We start from the raw sequence: 20,541 nt of genomic DNA on the forward strand, positions 1-20,541 counted from the left end.
AGTTATCAACACTAGAGGTTCCGCAGTAGTCGAAATTCGACTATAATTAATTGGAATGGTATATAGGTTGGTACACTATTATGATTGTATTTTATACTTCTATAATCACAAATTTCGCCAAGGTTACACTATAAAAAAATATTAATAAAGACAAACAATATTTAATCTATTCTCAATTTGACCACAGACGTCAAGAACAAAAGTTTGACAATAAATAGTGTGTGCGTCAAATACATGGATTGTAGTGTGTGTAACGTTTTCTTTATTGATTTAATGTATCTTTTATGCATTATTTTAAAAAAATATGAGCATTGTGAACTTCTCTATATTCTCTATAAGTGTGGAAAATTTCTTACTCCTCCGTCCGCGCAATTTTCGTAAAAAGGGATACAAAGGTTTTGCTTTACGTATTAATATATAGATAATTAAGACAGCATGTTTCACTGTGGGTGGCTTCATTCACTTTGTCAGGTTAACGTGAACAACATTGTGACCTCGCTCCTCATCCACGCTCATCATGATAAACATTAGCTAGACTCATTTCAGAATTATTCAAATAACCGTTCATTTTGATTGGCTGTTCTGTTGAAATTTTCAATTATTATTATTTCCGGTTCGTTGACCTTTTCCCCTTTGTGATAGCTGCGATGTTTAGTTTACTATCGAAATGGAAACTGTAATAGACAATGTTAATATTGTACGTTTATTTTATCCTTCTGTGCGTGGTTGAATTTGCATTGAATAATCAACGATAGTTCGGATACAGAGTAGATTCTTAATTTATTTATGTCAGTTTTACAATTCGACACATAAAATCGTATTTGTCCGTGACCAAGAAAACTCTAAGTTAATGGGAATGTCACAAATAATATAATGACTAAAAACTCGAGGCTAAGCCGTAACAGTGCTTTTTTTATTGCTTAGTTGAGTGGACGGGCTCACCAGCCAACGTGGTGTTAAGTGGTTACGAGTCCATAGACATCGTAACGCGGGCTCACAAGAGGTCCTAGTTAGCTTATTACTGGTGGTAGGACCTCTTGTGAGTCCGGACGGGTAGGTACCACCGCCTTGCCTATTTCTACCGTGAAGCAGTAATGCGTTTCGGTTTGAAGGGTGGGGCAGTCGTTGTAACTATACTGAGATCTTAGAACTTATATCTCAATGTGGGTGGCGCATTTACGTTTTAGATGTCTATGGGCTCCAGTAACCACTTAACACTAGGTGGGCTGTGAGCTCCTCCACCCAACTAAGGAAAAAAAAAAAGATTTTGAAAGAGCCGCGATGTAAGTATAAATGTATCTACCTCGTAATCTTCAAAGCAAATTTTTTATATACGTATACCCTTACATAAATCTATGTACACAGAGTTAGTTTTGATTGAGAGATTTGTACTCTGTAACGAACAATTATTATATTGTATGAACTTATGCAATTATAAATCGACAATAATTTAATATTAAAACAACAATAAAATAAGACCACGCTATATTTATAAACATTAACAAAAGCAAAACATTAATTGTCCCCTTCACACTCATAACCTAGACCGCGCGAGGGAGAGATGGGCAGACTTTTCATGTTGTGCATGCGGCAGTGCTTTTTTTTTTTTTTTTTTATCCTACCTATGCTGATAGCCTTGAGAGGCTATTTCAGCTTCACCCTAACGTTAGTAGGTGAGCTCGCGGGGCTCAACCGGAGAGTTGCTAACACTGACCCTAGCAAGAGCAGTGCTTCGCTGAATCTACCACCGGATCGGAAACGCGACCCACTGAGAAGATCCGGCGAGAAACTCAGTGGGCTGTGTCTATGGGTTAGTTCGCTCGTCGAGCCCTTCGTCGCAAGCGACGGGTTCGACGAGGACGGTGACCGGTGCTTGTGGTGCCTAAAAGCACCGTTAATGGATCAGGAGGATCCGTAATGACGTGCTTTGGGCGACGTCGACGGTTTACCATTCGGTCTACTGGGTCGCGGCAGTGCAACGTCACGCCGCGCGCTTATTCACAAACACTACACAAGCGCAACGTGTGAATGTGTTGAACGCGAGCTACATAGTAGGCGTAGTGGGGGTGTCAGGTTATTTTCGTTACTGAATTTCTTGATTCAGTCGCCGCGCTCAAAGCCCGCGATAGAGGCTATGCAATAACTTAAAAACAAAATTTATCCGTTTTAATAGTTTCCGGCTCAAAGTATGGACTGACTAGACTGGACAGTGAAGACTCTCATGATGTGATGCCTAATCTTAATCTCGTAAAATCCGTGAAATACTGAGTTCGTTCACTCTTCGAGTACAATAAAAATAAAACTTTAAGCACGAAATGAATGATGCTTGGCGGCAACGGTAAACAAGACAGTTGTGTTATGTAGATTTATAAAGTGACGAGGTTAAAAGTTTTAAGATAATTTCATTTCCTCATAATGGTAATCAATCGGGAACTCAAGTTAAGCTCGTATAAGATTATTTTCAAAAAATTAATTTAATCACGATTTAATTCGAAACGATTTAACTGAGTAAGTACGAGACGAAATTACTAAATTGTAAGCAGCGAAATTTCAAAGCCCAAAACTTACGGAACTCGGGAAAGTTTCATACAATATAATAATTGTTCGTTACAGAGTACAAATCTCTCAATCAAAACTAACTCTGTGTACATAGATTTATGTAAGGGTACATGTATATAAAAAAAAATTGTTTTGAAGATTACGAGGTAGATACATTTATACTTACATCGGCTCTTTCAAAATCTTTTTTTTTTTTGCTTAGTTGGGTGTAGGAGCTCACAGCCCACCTAGTGTTAAGTGGTTACTGGAGCCCATAGACATCTACAACGTAAATGCGCCACCCACACTGAGATATAAGTTCTAAGGTCCCAGTATAGTTACAACAGCTGCCCCGCCCTTCTAACCGAAACCTATTACTGCTTCACGGCAGAAATAGGTGGGGTGGTGGTACCTAGCCGTGCGGACTCAAGAGGTTCTACCACCAGTTAGACAATTTCGAAGACCCTGCATTGGTATTGTGATTTAGAAATTTTATCCGTAAAATATGATTACTTTTGTTTATTTTTCATCGTATAGTTATGAGTATTTCACATGATCGCAATTTAAAATATAAATAAAAACACAATGCGTTTCTTAATACGCTCAAGAACTGTTAAATATGTGTTGGAAACTATAAAAAATATTATTAACAATCCTTGTAATACTATGCGTTTCGGTTTGAAAGGTGGGGCAGCCGTTGTGACTATACTGAGACCTTAGAACTATATCTCAAGGTGTGTGGCGCATTTACGTTGTAGATGTCTATGGGCTCCAGTAACCACTTAACACCAGGTGGGCTGTGAGCTCGTCCACACATCTAAGCAATAATAAAAAAAAACTATATATTTTCGTCATAATCTATAATCAGCTTCAGTTAAGCTCCAGCAAATATTCTATCTATTCTATGTATTAAATTTTATGTTTTTGTGTATCTTGTATGCGTTTAAAAGCCATTCATTCGATTACGACAAAACTCGTTGCTGTTACTTCAGAGAAGCTTTTTTATCGATCGATCAACGAGAAAAAAGTTTTGTGCAAGTTGTATTATAGAGAGAGATAATATTATGATGTCTACATTTTTTAAATTTCACAATTAACTGTTGGAATAATGCAGCGGGACCAAGTTTCATTGTTTTATCATAAATTGATTGAAGAAGCGAAATGCGTTAGCGTCCTCAAAGTTCGTGAAAAAATATCCGTGTAATCGAATCAAAGTAATACGACCATGTCGTTCAAATCCCATAGGCGGGTACTAATTTTTCCAACAGATACATAGTTAATTTTAGTTCACGAGCGAACATGAGAGGATATCATAATCGCGCCTATTTCTGACATGAATTAACTATTATTGCTCTTGGTTTTTTAGGGTGTAACAGCCGTTACAAACCACTCCGAATTTCGAACTTTTTTCTCAAGTTGTATGGCTGAATTCACCTTGTTATAATATCATTTGAAAACAATATCACGTAGATCTTGTTTGCCACTATAGCAATTATAATATTCTGGAATATAAATTTAATATCTCTAATAATATAGTTTCTCGATTTTAAGTTCCCTGTTATGTATATTTTAAGGTGAAACAATATAATTCTAATTACGAGGGCGTTAATTAATTCGTGCGAAATTATTCTATTTAAGACAAAAAAGTTGGTGATCCCTCTTGATTTCATTGTAAAACGTAGTTGGACTAACATAATTGTTTTAATTTAAGCGAATTTTCAATCATAGGAGTTTGAAGGCAAGAGTAATTACCTAAGTGAATAAATAATTCACTGGTTCATTAAATTAATTACGTATAAAAAACACAGGAAGTATTAGACCAGTGTCGATAATTTTTAAAACCAAAAAAAATAATAGTAGGATGAAACCCATTAGAAAAGGAGGGAAATATTATAAAAATGAAAGGAAAAATAATTTATGGGCGATCTGAGGTCGGGAGGGGGGTTTTAAGGGTAAAAAACGGTCCATAGGACTTTTAGTTTTAAAAACCGTTTTTTACCCTTAAGCCCCCCTTCCCGACCTCAGATCGCCCGTAAATTATTTTTCCTTTCATTTTTATAATATTCCCCTGCTTTTCTAATGGGTTTCATCCTGCTATTATTTTTTTCACTTATTATTATTTTTAAAGGCTTCTACCCTGGTCTATATCTGCAAGAGTTTTGTAAAGTTTTGTAGTGTTTTTATTTTCGTAAATTTATCATATCTCGCATCACGTAGCCTTTTTAAATTATGCGACCAGCTAATAGATTGATTCATTAATTCTCGGTGGAACGTGGAACGATTGTTAAGAATAGTCTTGATCCATCATCGTATTTTGATAAATGATACATGATGATACATTTATCCTAGAAGATTGAAGCCTAGAATATTGCACAAAGTGGGAATGAGTTGCTCGCTCCGGGCATTTCAATATTTTAAAATTGTTATGTTATAATTATTTATTGTAAAAATGAATATTAAAAAAAATCTAATATTTAAAAAAAAAAAAAAAGACATGCCCGCTGAGTTTCTTGCCAATTCTTCTCAGGACGGAGGCTAATTCTTGTGAATTGGCAGTAGTTCTTTTGACGTTCAACAAGTATGTACTTTCATTTATGTTGAATAAAACTTTTTTGATTTGATTTGATATCACATTCACGTATAAAAATAATAAATTTATACGATAATCCTTACAATCCCCAATCGTTTACTAGATAAAGTCCTCGAATACTTGTAACTATATTGAGACCTTAGAACTTGTATCTCAAGGTGGTTGGCGCATTTACCTCGTAGATGTCTATGGGCTCCAGTAACCACTTAATATCAGGTGGGCTGTGAGCTCGTCTACCCAACTAAGCAATAAAAAAAATACATAAGCTATACACAAACAAAATAATAATAATTAACAACACATTCTTCTTGTTTCAGATCCGACTGGAAACGCGAATAGGCGAATTAATAGCTAGTGACAAGTGTGAAAGTCCATATGTGAATATATATTAGTTTTTAATGTTAGTTAGAGAAAAATACCGAAATGCATATAGCAGTGGGCGCTCAAAGGACTCTGCTCGCTTTCGTTCTACTGGCTCTCAGTAATTCGCCTTCAGCCACGCAAAACACTTTTATCACTGGTAAGTATTATGTATAAGTATTTAATTTTATTTTTCTGATTTCGGTCTTATTTCAAACTAGCTGACCCGGCAGACTTTGTAGTGCCACAATCGATAAATAAAAGACCTAAGCTTTTGTATAAGATAAACTTAAAACAAACAAAAGGAATCAGTTCCACGGGGGACACATCAAAGGAAAAACAAAATTGCTAATTTTATCTATATCTATACTAATATTATAAAGAGGAAAGATTTGTTTGTTTGTTTGTTTCGAATAGGCTCCGAAACTACTGGACCGATTTGAAAAATTCTTTTTCCATTAGAAGCCGACATTGTCCCTGATGAACATAGGCTACTTTTTTTAATTTTTTTTTATTTTATTTTTTTGGTTTCATGTGTGTTTTAATGTTTCCGAAGCGAAGCGAGGGCGGGTCGCTAGTTTATAATAATTCCGAGCATTTTCATATTAAAATGCCTTTTAAACCTTCTCTGGACTGCCACAAATAATTTGAGACTAAAATTAGCCAAATCGGTTCAGCCGTTCTCGAGTTTTAGCGAGACTAACGAAAACCTAGGCAATAAAAAAAAAAAAACAGCAATTCATGTATATATATATAGATATAGTGTAAAATACATACACATTGCTGAAATCCATGGGCGACGGTAACCACTCACCACCAGGTGGGCCGTATGCTCGTCTGCCTTCAAGGGCAATAAAAAAATTGTCAGTTTATTGGTCTTGTCGAAGATTTTGTTGATTGTAATGAATGTCTTAGATGAATGTTTTAGAGTGAAAAATTACTTAATAGAATGAACTTCGAAAGTATGTCTCAACTCGATTATCAAATAAGAATAAGGCAAACATTTCACCATGAGCCCGTTCTGTCTGTTTATAGTAGCTATGAGTCGCTCATGTTTCGGGAGTATCATGATGGTTCATCTTCCCAATCACAACAACATGAACGAAATCAATAAGCTTCTACGAAAAAACAAAATGTATGCACACCACACTTTTATCATTGATTTATTATTGAAAACCACGCAGTGGTCATACGAATCGAATGGAAAATAAATGTTCGAATTTTTGACAGATATCTGCCCAGCCAGATTATCCAGATTAATGTGAGGAACGCATTAATGACTACATTAACGTGATGAATGCCAATACCAACAGTGACTCGAGTTAGGAAACTAGAGCAGAATTTAGAGTAACAAAACTTGCCCTAGACACGTCCTTACGGATCCATCAGATTCAATAACCTTTGCATTAGACGCCTTCAGCTCGCCAGATCTTCTCAGCGGGTCGCGATTCCGATCCGGTAGTAGATCCATTCGCGAAGCAGCTGCTCTTGAGCTTTTAGGTCTCCTTCGGAGGCGCTCGGGTAGCTGTTAGCAAATCCCACCCCTCCTGGCGGAGCCTTTGCTCGCCCACCTGTCCTGGTGAAACTCGAAAGGTCTTCGGGCCACCAGTAATCCTACAATCATAAAAAAAAGTAACAAAACAAAAAACGAACATAAACAATCCATTTGAATCGAAACATGAATCGCCAGCAAAAAATTTGAACTTCCCAAACTTTGACAAACAAATATAAACAAAAAAAACGACAGAGCTAACCGCAGCCCGCGGAATGATACACAAAATTAGCATTCCGAAACACGCTCGCAACATATGTTCGTATGTAAAGTTATTAATATCAGTAGACAGTATTCATATATTAAAACATAATGCGGCAGTAACAGGGAGGGTATGAAGGAAGGCACAGAATTCTAATGAGACGCCCGCGGACGTGTGTGAGTTTCGACCATCCATCGGAACTTGTATTAATCGTTGTTTTCGTGTTTTGTATTAGAAAACTTGCCTTTGTTGGATACCAGAACGTTTCTGTATATAAAATTAAATTTTGAGGCGAGAGGCCCTTTGTGTTAGTTGAGGCGTAATCCAGACCCGACCCATATATTGTTTCTATTGCATAATGATTGAATCCTGCGTCAGGTACCAATTATTTAAGTAAGCGCACAACTTTTGGAACGTTTGGAACTTTTAACCTAGGAAGATACTTCTGATCGTTGTGTTTTATACCATATTATTTTCCACTGGTGCTAGGACCTCTTATGAGTCCACACGGTACCACCACCCCGCCTATTTCTGCCGTGAAGCTGTAATGCGTTTCGGTTTGAAGAGTGGGGCAGCCGTTGTAACTATACTGAGACCTTAGAACTCATGTCTCAAGGTGGGTGGCAGCACTTACGTTGTAGATTTCTATGGGCTCCGGTAACCACTTAACACCAGGTGGGCCGTGAGCTCGTCCACCAATCAAAACAATAAAAAAAAGAACATAAAAAATATATAATTAAAGAGGTGCTTTGAAGATCTGTTTGCTATGATCTCATCATGTTTTTTTTCATTATACTGCCTACCTCTGCAGCAGAGTGCACTCTTATGACCTGGAATGACATTGTTTATCCACATTGTGTTTCAGAGAAATATATTATTATCACCCACGTACTATCCGAATCTCGAATGAATCTTCCCTCACGGTGTTTCCTAGGTTCTATGATGAGTATTTCTCCAAATAAAGTTTTTGGAGAACGTTCTGGTCGGGGCAACGGTTCAGTGGTGACTTTGGCATTTCCATCTTCTGCTTCTGTAACCACTTAAGGGCCGGTAGACGTGAGCTGCGTCTATCTGTCTACGGTAATAAAAGCTTTCGATGCTTTCAGCCTGAAACACAAAGAAAATTGCAATTTTAACCGGCTTTATAAAATCATAAGCTTGGCAGGAACAAGTGTCTTAACCAGAAATTGGACTTTCCTTGAAAGCTCCCGATATTTTTTTTAGTTTCACCGTAAAGAACTCGTTTAACGCGAAGCTTGACAGATTCTGCACCGTTTATCGTACACACGCGAGCTTTATTATTTACGGCTTCCAGCTTTCACGCGCGTACGTTTTCGATAATACAATGCGGACTCGTTTCGCATGAAAAATACACGTACACAAAATTTTATCTAACTTTTCTGAGGGAATGCAAACATCGAACTCCAACTTAGACGCGTGTTACTGCTTAATTACAAATTAAAGCAACCACTTGTGTTTAAAATAAAATAAAACCTGAATAAAACCTGGCCATATCTATACTAATATTATAAAGAGGAAAGATTTGTTTGTTTGTTTGTTTGTTTCGAATAGGCTCCGAAACTACTGGACCGATTTGAAAAATTCTTTTTCCATTAGAAGCCGACATTGTCCCTGATGAACATAGGCTACTTTTTTTTATTTATTTTTTGGTTTCATGTGTGTTTTAATGTTTCCGAAGCGAAGCGAGGGCGGGTCGCTAGTATTAAAATAAAATAAAATCTGAATAAAACCTGGCCACATTCTGGCCTGGCCATTTACTATATATTTATCTTTCGAAAAATTGTAATAAATGCTTATCGATCAGTTTAGTCTGGGTTTAAATAGAAGCAAGTGTCTTTTTACGCAAGTATTGGAATAGCACTTACCAAAAAGCAAACGCAATCGACTATCGCTACCGATGAAGTGCTACTAGACAGTATTAATCTAGTGAATTGAATTTAACCATTCAATTAACAAAAAACTTAACAGCAATTCTTCGTAAAATCTAACTTTTTTATTGCTTAGATGTGTGGACGAGCTCACAGCCCATCTGGTGTTAAGTGGTTACTGGAGCCCATAGACATCTACAACGTAAATGCGCCACACACCTTGAGATATAAGTTCTAAGGTCTCAGTATAGTTACAACGGCTGCCCCACCCTTTAAACCGAAACGCATTACTGCTTCACGGCAGAAATAGGCGGGGCAGTGGTACCTACTCACTCTTGTGAGTCCGCACGGGTCTCTAACTAAAAGACCTTAGATGGAAGTTTAGAAAAAACGACGAAATTTAAGAATTCCTTGCGAAGTATGTGTGGCGATCTTGTATGGCGAGCCAAAGTCGGTGGCTATTATACCATTCAGGATACTTCTGCCGCCAAGTAGCGGTAAGCAGTCATGCTTTTTACTTTGCACGTAACGTAAATTGTGGCATCAAACTTATTTGATTGAACAATCAATGTGCTTCGATAATCACTTAGTATCAAGTGACATAACAGTAGTACATATGAGGCTGTAGTTTTAAATTAATTGCTATGAGTGAATGTCTCACCCTTAAAAGTATAGAGCCTCGAGCTATAGAGGCAAAACAAAGTAAACTCCTTGAGTAAAGAATTCTCGTAATCTCTTCTGCAAGCAACATAAGTGATGTTTCATTGAAACCGGTATACCCCTTAAAACTTTGCATCACGCTCACACCCCATCATGGACATTCGACGAACTTGCCAAACTCCCAAAGTTTGGGGGTGTTCGTGCATTTGGCAAATGTTTCGGCCTCATGTCGGCAAGTCATCCCACATCAAAGCGGGCTAATCCCGGGAATTCGCATTGCCTCGGCCGCGGAACGAATTTGTGACATTTCAAAATGTAGTCTAGGAAATTGAGTTTAATTGATTCGGACCGAGATCCTATCGATCAGCAGCCAGTCCGTTAAGAACGTAAACAGATTTCGAGGGGCTGATCGATTAGTAAGGATGTTGATAAAATGACTTGAAATCTTAAGAATCATAGTTTATTTCAGAGAGTGTTTTTTTGTCAGTTATAAATGTGAAACAAATTTGATTCACGTAAATCCCTCTTTTTCCCTGATATTTGATAGGTAAACTAATTCGTTGCCTGTTAATATCAAACGCCCATTAGACCCGAAAGTCATTACAGAGCTTATACCAGTTCTTTCAACATGAGACAGAAATTATAATTTTATTGTGTAACGGCTATTTTAGCCTTCAAAGCCGAGTGCATTATTGTTTCGCTTTATATATGGAATTTCTTTGGTTATGAATGGAGCAACAAATTTCTATTTATATATTTAAACTAGATAAATACATAAACTAAATAAATAAAAATAACTAAATTATGTAAGCTGCTTATATGCTAAGCATGGCTCTGCTTCTACGTAATACTGCTGACGACCATGAGCGACAGTAACTACTCACCATCAAGTGGACCGCATGTTCGTCTCCCTACAAGGGCAATAAAAAAAGTGTGTGTGTCCGCTCCGACGCACGACTGGAGTTTACTGGATATAAAAAATTAAACGAAACAATACGAGAAATAGTTCTATATTACGACAACACGATACACTACAGATTATTAACAAATTAACGAGACACAAAACAAACGACTAACAAATATATGAAAATACAATAATGAGAGAAACGCGCGATCAGTACGAGGCTTTGTGGCGGACTGCCGGCGCAGCAGCCCGGCGTCACCTGCGATAACGCATTTCGTGTGACATGCGCAATCAGGCGCATAACGCATTTCGTGTGACATGCTAGTACGATTTTGGTCCCCATAATTTTCATACCCCGGGCCTATATATGTAAATCGATTCTAAAGGAGTAAACTCCAAAAAAAAAGTTGTAAATGTATCTGGGCTTCAGTAACCACTTCACATCAGGTGGGCCGTGAGCTCGTTTACCCATTTATGCAATAAAACAAACAAAAAAAGAAGTTGTAAATGTATCTGGGCTCCAGTAACCACTTAACATCAGGTGGGCCGTGAGCTCGTTCACCCATCAATGCAATAAAACAAATAAAAAAAGTTGTAAATGTATCTGGGCTCCAGTAACCACTTAACATCAGGTGAGCCGTAAGCTCGTCCACCCATCTATGCAATAAAACAAACAAAATGCGATGCAAATGTGACGTCACGCCACGCACTTATTCACAAACACTACACAAGCGCAACGTGTGAATGTGTTGAACGCGAGCTACATGGTAGGCGGAGAGAGGGCCGTAAGGTTTTTTTCGTTACGGAATTTCATGATTCGGTCGCCGCGCTCAAGGCCCACAATAAAATCTATGCAATACCTTAAAAATATGTGTGGTGTCGTGGGCCACCGGATAGGAACGAAATTCCTTATTATAAAAATATTAATTTTAAGTTCTATTCGAGGTATAAAGAAAATAAAACTGGAGGTTTCGCAACAACCCACGGTCGTTCGGTGACGTGCGAACTTATTGTTGTACACTTCATTCACGGTTGTTTGCATAAGAGTTAGTGTATTGGCAAACGAACGCTCTGAGATCGTAGTCAATGAATGATAAAAAATATGTTATTTTTTGTACGTTATTACAAAGTTAAGTCGTACACTATGTGCATCACTAATAAAAAAATGTGTGCGTGTACTAGTGTACACACGTAAGAAGTGAAACTTGTTTATGGCCTTATTTTTCGAAAAATGATCTACATGCAACTTTCTAGAAATTGGTTAAATAAAGTTAAATTAGATAAAGTTTAAACAAAAGGATTTTATTATCATAGACATGAATACAAATAATACAATTATTTCACTTTACCTTTTTGCTACTAAGATTATTACAGCATTTTAATAATACATCTCTTTGATATCATAATACCCTGGTACTTTTCTTCCTATAAATTAATAATAATAGCACGGTCCACGTGGTGTTAAATGGGGTTCCTGAGGTTCGTGAAGTTTGACCCACCTTGAGACATGAGGTCGATTTCTCAAATCCGAAACCATGCTTCAGAACATACCGCCGTTAATTATTAATAAATCTCTTTGCTATCATAATACCCTGGTACTTTTCTTCCTATTATTTTACGTAATAACAGTAATAAATAGCACGGTCCACGTGATATTATTAAGTGGGCTCCCTGAGATTATTGGAATTACAAAATGATTTCCGTAATCCACCTGGAGACATGAGGTCAATTTCTCAAATCGGAATCCATACTTCAGAACATACAGCCGTTAATTAATAAAGAAGGCTGTACGTCAGAGTAAAGTTATAATAATACATCTCTTTGATATCATAATACCCTGGTACTTTTCTTCCTATTATTTTACGTAATAACAATAATAGCACGGTCCACGTGATATTAAGTGGGTTACCTGGGATTATTGCAATTACAAAATGTATTCCGTGACCCACCTTGAGACATGAGGTCGGTTTCTCAAATGCGCATCCATACTTCAGAACATACAGCCGTTAATTAAAAGATGGCGCGTAACGGAAAAATGTGACGCGTAACCGAAAAATGTGACGGTAAATTTTTTTCCAACGCCGATAAGGAAGTTTCACTTCAAAAATCTTACGTTACGGACGTTTTTTCCTGGTTAGGGTACCCCTCCGCATCGTCCCATAAGGAACTTCGTTCCAAAAAAAACAGCTAATATACAATTCAAGTCCAATATACATTCAAAGATAAAACGGAAATGTAATTGAGATTCAAGCTAAGGCGACTACCCGTCGAAGATTAACACGAAAAATTCTCAACCAATCGAACAGATTCCTTCGCAAAAACTGGGCATAGCAAAATTCGGAGGGCGGCTCAAGAATAAATCTCCACGAGACAGATAACGCTGGACTCGGCACAGTCCTAATGCTCAATAAAATGTGGAAGAAATAACAAAAAGGGAATTACAATGAATTTTAGAGTTCATTCTGAATGTATAACTTTGATTTATTTTCTCATGATGACAATTTTTTTAAAGAACTAATGACGGAATTCAATTTTTGGCACAGTATTGGTTAAAAAATCGTTATGACTATTAAAAAAAAACTAATAAAGTAACCCACCCAGTACCCAGTGTACTTAAGTTTAGCATAGGTTAATGGAGTCAATAGATATCACAGCCCAAAGATCCAAATCCACCCAATTCAAAGGCTCGCAGTAAAAATAGGTACGGTGATAGTACTTACCCATTCATACTTACGATACGTCTTATCTGTACCACTAAAAATCATAAAAATACAGCCAATAAAATTGCAGAATCAGCTGTCTCTACATTGAAGATAACTAAAGAGAAATTAAACAAGAGTAATGCAACACAGAACAGCGATATCTTCGGTATACTTTCTTCGTTCATATACTCGTAGAAGAAAAATTTAAACCGGAAAGCCATTACAAAGGAACGTATACTGGAAAATTTTCACGTAAATTTCCGTGAAGTGAAATGGGCTGCAATAAATTCATTCCAAAACAATACGGATTAAGAGAGGTTGTTACATAAAATCCGTTAACGGCATTAAATTAATTCCGTAGACAAAAAACAGCCGTTGACAAGAGTGACCCTCCCGGCCTTGTTCCGCCCCCGATAATAAATCTCAATGAAATAGATAAGAACGGCCCGAAGCTATCGAAATTTAGATATTTACAAAGGCAACAAACGGATTGGGTGCTGAGTTTTTTTAGCACCAACTAGTTTTCTCTTATATATCTTCATTTTTCAGGGTCGTTTACTGATGCCGCTACTTAAGAAGTATCTTTCTTAATTTCGCATATTTTTTCATATATTCTGAACAGTTATGATATTTTGAACTAGATATAGAATCCCGTCCCTTCCTGTGGGTATCGTAAAAAGGCGACTAAAGGATTTATCGGAGAATAGACAGCAGTGCCTACCATACCATGAGTATCAACCCACTACATTGCTATTGCCAACTGGCATTAACTGGTGGTGGGACGTGTTGCAGAGTAACGCGGTTGAAAACCACCAGCCGGCCTATTTCTGTCACGAAAGAATCATGTGTTCTGACATGAGGCGTGAGGCAGTCAGTTGTATTACTGAGATTACAACCTCGTATCTCCAAGTCGTTGCCAGTATTTATAACTGTTTCGGTAACCACTTAATGGGGGGTTGACGAGCTGATTCACCCAAAAACCCTCGCAATTTAACGTATGAGGTTGAATGAATTAGAATACGGAGATTTGGATGGCGATGTGTTATGACAGACATTATGTTTAGCGCCTAGAAAAACCTCTGAGGAAGTTCATTGAAGACTCAAATGCTACTAGGCAAAAAGATAACTAAAATCTTCTTTTATTTTTTATTGCTTAGGTGGGTGAACAAGCTCACAGCCCACCTGGTGTTAAGTGGTTACTGGAGCCCATAGACATCTACAATGTAAATGTGCCACCCACCTTAAGATATAATTTCTAAGGTCTCACTCTCAAGTATAGTTACAACGGCTGCCCCACCCTTCAAGCCGAAACGCATTACTGCTTCACGGAAAAATTTGGCAGGGTGGTGGTACCTACCCGCGCGGTCTCACAAGAGTTCCTACCACCAGTCTTTTACTGAGAATGTTTTTTAATTAATTAATTTTGTAATGAAGCAAAGAAAATTATAGTAGTCAGGAAAATTGTTTTTAAGCTCCGTTATTTTCATTAATTAGGACCTTCGGCTGAATAGCCTTAGGGTCTCAGCTTACATTGTGAAATATCAATGTCTTCTAATTAACACAAGCAATCCGTCAAAGCTGCGAATATAATAATATAATGAATACTCTGATCTTTCACTATCAAAGCTTCATTTTCATTTTAAATACCTATTCATAAGAAGCCGTGCTCCACGTTTACTTAGTGTTGAAAATATTCAAATTTTATTTAATTTATTTGGAATATAATAAATAATCTATATATTGATACGTGAAGCAAAAACTTTGTATCCCTTTTTACGAAAATTGCGCGGACGGAGGAGTATGAAATTTTCTACACTTATAGAGAATATAGAAAAGAAGTGCACAATGCTAATATTTTTTTAAAATAATGCATAAAATATACATTAAATCAATAAAGAAAACATTACACACACTACATACCATGTATTTAACGCACACACGCATGCATACTATTTATTGATGATTTATTGACAAATATTTGTTCTTGACATCTCTGGTCAAATAGAGAATAGATTAAACATTGTTTGTCTTTATTAATATTTTTTTATAGTGTAGAAGTATAAAATACAATCATAATAGTGTAAAAACTTACAATTCCAATTAATTATAGTCGAATTTCGACTACTGCGGGACCTCTAGTAATAATAAATATGTATTTATTTTATGTATTTCATTATATAAATGTACGTGTATGTATATGTTTATGTTATTTATGTGTGTAATTGTGTATGTATATAGTCTGGTATATTATGTATTAATGTTTTTATTTATTATTGTTACTATTATTGTTACTGTGTATTGTATCAATAAGTAAATTGATTAGATTGCACTCTTCTACCCACCTATGTAAAGCTCACTCTCTTTAAGAACGGTTAGCTGGTAGATAACTCAATTGTTGAGTTAAGCTCGCCATTTTATAACTTTTCGCAATCATTATATTGTATTAACTGTGTGTACAATAAAGAATAAAGAATAAGTGTAGAATTTAGAATTTTAAATAGTACTCATTGAGTAAACAATCTCAGTGTGTGGTTCGCGGTTCCAAGGATTCAATTCTACAGTATAAGGGATACCTTACCCTTCAGACCGGAATGCGTGACTGATTCAGTACAAATATAGACAGGGCGATGATGTTTAAACGGGCTGGCTCATAATACGCTCTTTCACGAGTATATTTGTAATTGAAATATTTTTATCTCCATGATGTTATTATTCACTTGTAACAGCAAAAACTTCTTTAAAAAAAAGGGAATGTAGATCAATATTTCATTTGACAGATTTTTTTTTACTTAGATGTTTGGACGAGCTCACAGCCCACCTGGTGTTAAGTGGTTTTTTTTTATTTTGTTTTTTTTATTGCATTGATGGATGGACGAGCTCACAGCCCACCTGGTGTTAAGTGGTTACTGGAGCACATAGACATCTACAACGTAAATGCGCCACCCACCTCGAGATATAAGTTCTAAGGTCTCAGTATAGTTACAACGGCTACCCCCACCCTTCGAACCGAAACGCATTACTGCTTCACGGCGGAAATAGGCGGAGTGGTGGTACCTACCCGTGCGGACTCCCAAGAGGTCCTACCACCAGTGATTACGCAAATTATAATTTTTTGCGGGTTTGATTTTTATTACACGATGTTATTCCTTCACCGTGGAAGTCAATCGTGAACATTTGTTGAGTACGTATTTCATTAGAAAAATTGGTACCCGCCTGCGGGATTCGAACACCGGTGCATCGCAACATACGAATGCACCGGACGTCTTATCCTTTAGGCCACGACGACTTCAAACTGGTTACTGGAGCCCATAGAGATCTACAACGTAAATGCGCCACCCACCTTGAGATATAAGTTCTAAAGTCTTAATATAGTTACAATGGCTGCTCCACCCTTCAAAACGAAACGCATTACTGCTTCACGGCAGAAATAGGCAGGGCGGTGATACCTACCCGTGCGGACTCACAAGAGGTCCTACCACCAGTAAAGATTTTCCTCAAACGAATATACAATAGTTTAGACTCTAATTCATTGCGTACGAAGGGAACCAATCTTTTGTGAACTCAGACAACTGTATATAAATATTTATCAGCAATAAATACATAGTATGAATAATATTGATAATTTTCTTTTTTAAACACAATTGTATGAATCCCTAAATTTGAGCGATGTAGTGTTTAAGTTGTCAATGTCTCTTAAGTGAAACCGCAAGCACAAAGTTCATGATAAACTTTATTGGGCGCTTCGATTTCTCGCTCCGTGACTCTATTATAGTAGTTTCGACCTAAGTAATAAGATATCTCAAGTTCTATCGTTATTCTTGTTTATTGGCGACTTGTGTCTGATTATTTGTTATTGCTGAGATTTCTCTTGGTATATAATTAAGCTATGCTCCAAAAGTCAACTAAATCGTCCATTAATATTGGTGGTGCTTCAACAATAAACAACATTGAAGTAAGATATATAATGTGGATACGCCAAGCATCATTTCAAAGTCTGATGGTATATCGCAAAAGTAATTTTAGGTTGAGTTCTGACCAAGGGTTACAGAAAATTAGTTTTAATGCCCTAACATATAGACTCAGCCCACTGAGCTTCTCACCGGATCTTCTCAATGGGCCGTGCTTCCGATCCAGTGGTAGATTCTGCGAAGTACTGCTCTTGCTAGGCCTAGTGTTAGCAAATTCTCTCAGATTGAGCCCGTCAGCTCACCTACCCGTCCGGGCGTAGCCGAAATAGTCTCTTAAGCTACCAGTAAATTGTTAGGGGAAAAAATGTAATATTATGGTGTAATCTAAAAATAATTTATTACAATTCCCACTTAACACAAAACGAAAAGAGAACTGAAGCTTTATTGAAATCCAAATCGGTTCCAAATGACCGACGAGATTACTCACAAACTAAAGTAAAATTAAATTATTTTATATGAATTCTTGTATAAGTAGTAGATAGATGTTATATCACTAGTTTTTTATTTATTAAAAAAACTAAACAACAGTTTGTTACGTGCAGGGCTCTTAAGTTAGTCATATTTAATTTGAAGGGTCTTCGATCGCGTTAAGCCTTCCACTTTCTTTGAATAGCTAAGGCATTATCATTTACAGTTATTAAAATCGATATAATGTAATAGAGTAGTAATATGATAGAATATATTTGTAAGTAATTTTTTTCTGCTCCCAAACCATTCTTCGGGAAAACGATTACTACAGAACTTTATGTTCAAATATCGGTTACACAATTAGAGAACAACCCGTGGGATCTATTATTAGTTGACCTTCCCGTATGAACTCGAGGTTTCAGTTATTAAGCTCAGAGCGTAACATCGGTTTTAATGTTCTTGTCATTAGGTTAATCTATTAGAGGAAGTTTGTTGATATAATAATATGTAAGTCAGTCAACATGATTGTTTTTTGTAATATTATTGTGTTCTTCATTCATGTGTACAACAAATGCTAAATGATACAGATTTTCTTTGCGTATGCTCTTCACATTTGAGCGGCGTGGCAAAAATTAACAGTTCGAACTCTTTATTTGGGTTTATGGGCAGAATATTATAATCCGGTTTTATAACACTATACTACGACTTGAATACCCAATTACTGTTGCATGATTTAGGAAATTCGCTTTTATTACATTCATCTTTTATGTGGCAATTATGAGGCGTGTTAATACTAGTGGAAGGGGTCTTATAGGCTCGCACGGGACGATACCATAATCCTGTTTATTTCTGCTGCGAAGCAAAGGTTTTGATGGATTGAGACTGAGACCTCATTTCGCAAGGTATATTCCAAATTATTTTAAATTCTTAGTTCTCTTCAATATTTCCAAAAACATTAATAAAACCTTTTGATGGTATTTGTTATTATCACACGAATTCACAGATATATCAAAGATTACATCTCATTTTCAATTTGTAAAGCCTTTCCCTCACACAAAACATTTCCGTAGTCTTTCAGTATCACGGTATCTTATTCCTCACACAAAAACTCACAAAAGGAGAATGTTCTAATTTTTTTTAAATCTTTTTAGTCGCCTTTAAATCTAAAAATAACCCGTTCAGAAATTAACGGGAAAACCCTTCAAGGAGCAACGGTAATCAGCAATGAAAAATACAATTAGCTTTGTTTCTTTAACGATTTCATACTTCTGTTATATTTTTTTTGTGTATTATAATTGTGGTGTTTTTTATTTTGTTTTGTATGCAAATAAAGTTTCTAGAAAGCTCGGAGCCGGGAGCGAAGTGTCAGAAGCAGAAACGAAAAGACGAATGATTACCACGTATATTGTTTTTTGCGTATTGTTCGCGATTTCGGATGAAATAATTTGCGAAATTGAAATTAGGTTACTGGTGTTAGGATGTTTTCTAAGCCTGGAGTTGTAGGTACTACAATCCTGCCTATTTCTACCAGCAGGCTCTCTTTTTTGTTATATTTTTTTTAATTTGAATTAAAATATAAAATAAATATTCTATATTATATGTGTTTCCACTAATAAAGCCAAATCTGTTCTGCTGCCTTTTTAGTAATAAATCGTCTTGATATAAAGACGATGCATTCAGAAATTCTTTAGTCTGCGTCTTTATTTACATATTGAGAGGCATATGTAAAGGTACAATATGAGACTTACCTCATATTGAGACACGAGGTCCATAGCATATGAGCCGCCGTTATTATCAAAAAAATACAAATCAACATTCCAACAACAAAATGGAATTCGTTTGCGACGAAAATTGAAATGAACTTGGTAAAGTTTCCCCATAAAACTTAAGCAGTCGTTTGAAAAATCGAAAAGACAATAACGCCTTTCCGACATTAAAATTGAATAAATCATCGTGACGGACCCCCCTCGACTACCCCATGCTTGGTTCAGTTTACTGCTTGAAGATTATATTTTTATGCTAATGAAATTAATAGCGATCAGAATGTCAGCTGTTCGCTATTGAGGAAGAATATCAGAGAAATCCAATTACCTGTTTACTGAAGCAAATTAGTCTAATGATTCCGTAGAGGGCTCTCTGTGAAGATTTGTGAGGGTAAATTATTTTAAGTAGAAATAAATATTTATAACTGTATTAGATCGATATTGTTACGCGTTGGGGTTCGGGATAAATAAAATTCTACCAAAGTACAACTAAAAAAGCTATATTCAACACTTAAAACACTCAACAAACACTTTGAGCACTCAATTCGCTTCTTCCGCTTCGCTTCAGGAGATCCGTTCGCTGTTTCGCTTCGAGTAGTTCCGATTACTGACTGCGTGCCATCTCTACAACGCTTTTATAGCCGATACCTCATCCCTAGAATTATCGAGAATATTCTACACATCTCTAGTCGTAGTTTCCACTATCTGTCAGTAGATGGCGTTGTGATTCTCGAGCATTCTGGATCCTTCGATATTCGTTCAACTATTCGACGATAGATGGCATTACTTTTACCGGCGTAACAATATTAAGGGTATACTGTGATATTTAAGTTGTTTGCTTATTTTAATTAAGTGATGTGCGATTCTCCGCGTTCTTTATAAGATGGTACAATATATTCTTGATTTAATGTTTTTATTACTGTGAATAGGATGCCGAGCATGTATCGATCGGTCAATCGATTTCCACCGAGTCTATGATCTGTATGGTGTAAACGCTAGAAACAA

The 20,541-nt window shown here is 36.6% G+C and overlaps 1 protein-coding gene across 8 annotated transcripts in view; it reads left to right on the forward strand.

The window, feature by feature from the left end:
• LOC101738258 (hemicentin-1) overlaps positions 1–20,541 on the forward strand; it is a 304,965-nt gene that overhangs the window by 153,764 nt on the left and 130,660 nt on the right. For all 8 annotated transcript variants that reach the window (XM_038015172.2, XM_062671912.1, XM_038015173.2 and 5 more), the window contains one exon: positions 5,446–5,648. In XM_038015172.2, coding sequence (XP_037871100.1) covers positions 5,552–5,648 — 97 coding nt within the window. In that variant the 5' untranslated portion in view covers positions 5,446–5,551. The remainder of the gene's footprint in view (positions 1–5,445; positions 5,649–20,541) is intronic.

The sequence above is a fragment of the Bombyx mori genome, chromosome 13 (genome assembly GCF_030269925.1).
Source record: "Bombyx mori chromosome 13, ASM3026992v2".
NCBI lineage: Eukaryota > Metazoa > Arthropoda > Insecta > Lepidoptera > Bombycidae > Bombyx > Bombyx mori.